General features: G+C 29.7%; 2 protein-coding genes across 2 annotated transcripts in view; one reads left to right on the forward strand and one right to left on the reverse strand.

Annotated features, from left to right (window-relative positions):
- Nucleotides 1-2,128, forward strand: part of LOAG_17581 (hypothetical protein) — a 4,545-nt gene extending 2,417 nt beyond the window's left edge. The window contains exons 4-7 of the mRNA XM_020450241.1: nt 365-619; nt 861-1,154; nt 1,436-1,642; nt 1,901-2,128. Of these exons, the coding sequence (XP_020306107.1) occupies nt 365-619; nt 861-1,154; nt 1,436-1,642; nt 1,901-1,936 (792 nt within the window). The 3' untranslated portion in view covers nt 1,937-2,128. The remainder of the gene's footprint in view (nt 1-364; nt 620-860; nt 1,155-1,435; nt 1,643-1,900) is intronic.
- A 170-nt stretch (nt 2,129-2,298) lies between these two features.
- On the reverse strand, nt 2,299-3,458 carry LOAG_12496 (hypothetical protein; the record flags this gene model as incomplete). The annotated part of the gene is made up of 3 exons (XM_003148009.2): nt 2,299-2,661; nt 2,804-2,991; nt 3,321-3,458. The coding sequence occupies 3 exons, from the start codon at nt 3,456-3,458 to the stop codon at nt 2,424-2,426; spliced, it is 564 nt and encodes a 187-aa protein (XP_003148057.2). The 3' UTR covers nt 2,299-2,423.
- Nucleotides 3,459-5,073: the final 1,615 nt, after the last annotated feature.

A 5,073-nucleotide genomic window follows, 5' to 3' on the forward strand; every position in this document is an offset into this window, starting at 1 on the left:
TTTTACGCAGACAATTTTATTCTCTTTACAATGGATTCTACATGCCATAAGGTGGCAGTCCTTTTTTGTCCTTATAAAAGGCTTTTTATACTTTTACCAGTTGAATTTTCCACTATCTTATTTTATAAAAATTCACTGAAATGTTTTAAGCAACAAGGAATGTCACATCCAAATTTCGTGAATGGCCAAGCACGGAGTCCAGCTGTTGGACCTGGCCCACAGGGGATTTCGGTACGTTTTTGGAAATCATTTTTCTTTCTCTTGAAATTTGAGAAAAACAAATATAGGAAGATACAGGAAGTATTTTTTTTTTTTCAAAATTCTCATACATCTGATGTTGATACTTCAGTTCTCGTTTTTGCAGCAGCAGGGAACACCAGGTCGACCATCTTCAACTGGAGGACCGCCGTCAAATAACCCTCAAACACCTCTGAATGCGATGTCAACCTTAAATCCATCATCTCAGCAAGTTTCTACGCCTGCAACTCCTCAACAAGCGCCATCTTCCGTACAGTCTACTACGACCCAGGACAATATATCAACACCTACTATAGTACCACCAGATCCTGTATCGTTAGCCAGGAACCTGTTACTGCGGGATCTTCGGTATTCACTGCAGGTGGGGCAGCAGTATTCCAAATAAATTGCGGAAAATAATTTTTAATTTGCCAATACTTGGAATTGTCTTACAATGTTCTTGCTAAATTTCGGCTTTAAAAGTTGGCTTTCAAACTTTCCCTTGATCGTTTAATCTGGATTTTCATGCCAAATTTTCTCTTTTATTGCATGATTTTTTCCGAGAAGTAACATTTTCCTTTCTGTTATTTGGTTGTTCAAATTTGACTTTAATTTGTTCAAAGGAATGGAGCAAAACGGCTGCTGAAGTGGTACGGCCTTCGAGTTTGCGACAACAGCAAGATGGATCCGGTAGTACGACGCATAATCCCATGTCTGTTAATCCGCAATCTGTCAATCCGCAATCAGTGAATCCGCAATCCGTGAATCCGTTGTCAGCCAATCCAAGTTCGGTAAAATCACTGGATGAACCGAAGTCGGTAGAAAATTTGGAGAAAAAGATTTTGAGTCCAAGCGAAGCATATATCAATGCATTTGATTATTTCCTCGGAACCTGTGATCAGATTGAAAATGATATCGTGAGTTTTGCTATGAATTTATGAATGTGCTTAATAGTTAAGGTGTGACCACAGATAAACATATGGTTAAAATTTTAGAATTGGAGAGGAATAGTAAGGAAGAATTGAGGACGATAGAGTATAAAAGAAATGAAAGAGAATGGAAAAATCCGGGATATACTTTAAAAACTCGTAGCGAAATCGTTCAACTTATTGTCTCTTATAATTACTCAAAGTATTCTATCTACATCTGAAAATTGCAGTTATGTTGCAAATTTATTTTATTAATCTTCACTTCACAGATGGTTGTGCAAGAAGCTCAGAAGCAGAGTGTCAAATTTGATAAAATGTTTGCTGGTGAACTGAAAATAGTTGGTGAAATGGCGAATGTAAATTATTCGCAGTATGCTCAAGGTTATGTGGAATCAACAGCAAGAGTTCGGAATGCGATCACTCGTACTTTGAAGAATCTTAATGCTACAATGGAACGAATGAATGCTGCGAAAACCGTTAGTTTTTAGGACAGTTATATATAATTTAACGATTCTTCCAAATCATTTGTTGTGAAGACGAAAGGCAGGTTAATATTTGTAAACAAAGTTTAGAGGCTTATTTATTCTATTTCGAAGTTTTCAGAGTTCCATATGGCAACCATGAAAGAGTGTTAGTTTTGTTTTAATTTTCGTATACAAAAAGCAAGCAGAGCCCTAGTTCTGTCGAAGTTGTGATTTTTTTCGTCTTCGAAATTCGTGAAGATTTTTTTGCAGGTTCAAAAAGATGTTGACGAGAAAATGGCGATGTAAATTTTTCAGCGTAAAGAACCTCCTACATTGAAGAATATATCTTTTAGTTCATTATATTTTATGAAATTTGAAATTTTGATTTTAGCAAGACTGTTGAGCTAATAATTGAATGCCAATATCAAGTTGCAGATTCGAATATTTCATTATGCGAATGTTGTACAGAAAATGTCTAAGGCGGTAATCTATTGTGGGAAATTTAGTTCCCTGTTTGCTAAACTTTTCAAGAATAGAAGACATTTTCAAAATTTCCTTTACTTTCTCAATACGTTCATGATGAAACATGCAAGAGTAACTCATATTTGTTGATAGTAATTAGCCCTCCTTATTTACTTTTCATTTTTCGAAAAAAAAAACGGTCATCATTTTCACTTTTGTGTTTGTGTATTTTAAAAGTTTTATCAGTTTGTGTTTACTTATTTATTTAGAATATACATAAAGTATTATATCGTTTCATTTGAGAAAAGAATGGAATTTCAAATAAATCTCATCACTGTTGTTTCAAACAATCCGCGTTTTTGTCCATTTGTTGTAACGCTTTGTACAGCAACCACAATCGTTCTTTTGCCTGCACTTCATTTTGATCTTTCTTTGGAATATTTTGTTTTGTTGATGTTGTTGTTGTTGTTGTTATTTCTTCTGTAATTATTTCTCGCGTATACTCCGGGGTATTTTTTATATTCATCTCCTTAGAATTGTTTCTTTCGGTTATTTCCATATTTCCAAACCTGAAAAGCAAAAAAAAAAAGAAGAAAGTTGTCTTGGAATCTCACAGTATTAAAAATGAAATAATTAATGACAATTTACTTTAGCTATTTGATGAAATTATATAAAAATTTATATGGGTGAGAAATCGAAAAATTTTTTTACCCTTTTGAACTTTTTTCACTCTTTTGAACTTCAGCTAGTTTATTGCTTTCCGTTGCTCTTACGATCGGGAATGATTTAGCTTCTGTGATTAGTTTATTTCGGAGTAAAAGTAACTGCCATATTGGTATTGGCCTTGTTGGCTGAATCTCTGACAATGGTCGGTTAATTTGCGAAGTTTCTTGCTGATTCTAAAATTTTCATTAAATTGTAACTTATTATTGCATTTTCATTTTGTGTGCAAAAGATTTCATATTTTCTTTCACTAATAATTTGTCAATTTGTCCTAAAATACCGAATGTTTACCATACTGAAACTATTACTACATCATCGACAAATTTACTTTTCAATAAAAATATAATAATACCTAAAAAATCAATCGATATGTTTATCTGTTATTCTGACAAACGCCACAAATAATTGAGCTTTCTTTTTTTTGTAAACGATTTTTCTTTTTATTTTCATCAAAACTGCAGAAAAAAAATCTCCACTGCAATATTGCAAAAGTAAATATGTATACACTATTATCGGTGATTAGATTTGAACTTGGTACTACATTATCACTTTCCCATTTTTCATTACTTCCATTAATGATTGTTGTATTCAGAATTCCATATTCTGTATCACATATTGCTGTTGCATAGCATCGTGAAATCATCTGTAGAAGACTGATACATTATGAATTTTTGATAATATAAAAATATGTTTGCTAAAATTCCAAACATTTAAAATAATTTAAAAAGTTAAAAATGATCCAACAATATATTCCATCGTTTAATCCATATTTTTTTTTCCAGTTCAAATATATCATGGAAAAGAATAAATTAATTTTCAAATTATATGCTTATCAGAAAAATCGATACCTTTTTACAACATGAATTGTATTGTAAAAATATCTCGGAGTAAATGAATTAAGTTCATAAAATATAAATTCATAGTGCAAAGGCTGTTTAAATTTGAATATTTGTTAAATAAATGATTCATTACATACATAAGAAATGCTAATTTTTAATGTTTTTAAGTGATGAAAATAACTTTCAAATTACAAATTTATGTTTTATGGATTTAAATTCAATTATTTCTGTGATATTTCTATAATATAAAAATATTTTAATCTTATTGACATATTTCTATACTATAAAAATACTTTTTTTTCCTTTTCTTTTTTATTTAAAAAAATGATAAACCTGACGAATGTAGATTTTAACTTTGTATGGATCATTTTGATATTGCATGAGGAATGAATTAAACGCGGAATTATTCTTGCAATATGTTGAATTAGCTATATCATTACATCGAAATTTCAATATTTCACCTAGAAAATTGATAATAATTAATGATAACAAAGATATCATTTTTAAGTTACTTGTTTTAATTACCATAATCATAGATATGTAAACATTATTTAGCATTAATAAAAATTGCAAATTAATTTATTAATTAACAACATATATTCTTATCATTTAGTAAGTCAATTCCATTGCCATAACTTTTCATGTACATCACAAATATCATATCAAATACACAAAAAGGAAAATTAAAAAAAAGAAATCATAAATTTTATCAGGTATCCTCCTAGCATACCAAACATTCAACAATAACAAATGAAAGCTAATCTTTAATTTTGGTATTAAAATGATATCAAATAATAGAGTAATATTTCTTTCACTAATAAGTAATTTTTATATTCATCAAAAAAGATGTGTGAAATATTTTTTAATTTAAATTATTGAATAACAGAAACCTTTTTCGTAGCAATAATTGAAGCAAATTGTACCAAAACCAATTTGTTGACAAACATCTTTTTGAGTTTCATAAATGTTTGCGCATTTTTTTTATCCTAAAAGGAAATAAATAAATAAAAACCTTTTTTTTGTAGTAAATAAAAAAAAGGTTGAAAGTTTGATATGACTTTGAAAAATTTTCCATTTGTGATGATTAACCTTAAAATTAGAGCCAAAAGGTTGATGAGTACCAGGACAAGGTGATATCCATGTTTTATCAAAATATGAAATAAGCCTATTCAATTTTTGGACATCCAAAATTTTAACATCTGTTGAATTTAAACTTGAAAATGATTCGCCAACATTAATTATTCGTTTCAGTGATTGTTCATTGTCTTGAATCAACTGACCTGTAAATTCTTTTGCATTTTAAAAGTAGTAAAAAGTGAATGTGAATAAAAAGTATTAAATTTTGTTGGGAATGGACAATTTTTTTTTGGTTTCAATATTAGTGTCAATAATTATAATAAGAACAATAGCAATTATTAG

Source organism: Loa loa (genome assembly GCF_000183805.2).
Source record: "Loa loa unplaced genomic scaffold supercont3.97, whole genome shotgun sequence".
Lineage (NCBI taxonomy): Eukaryota > Metazoa > Nematoda > Chromadorea > Rhabditida > Onchocercidae > Loa > Loa loa.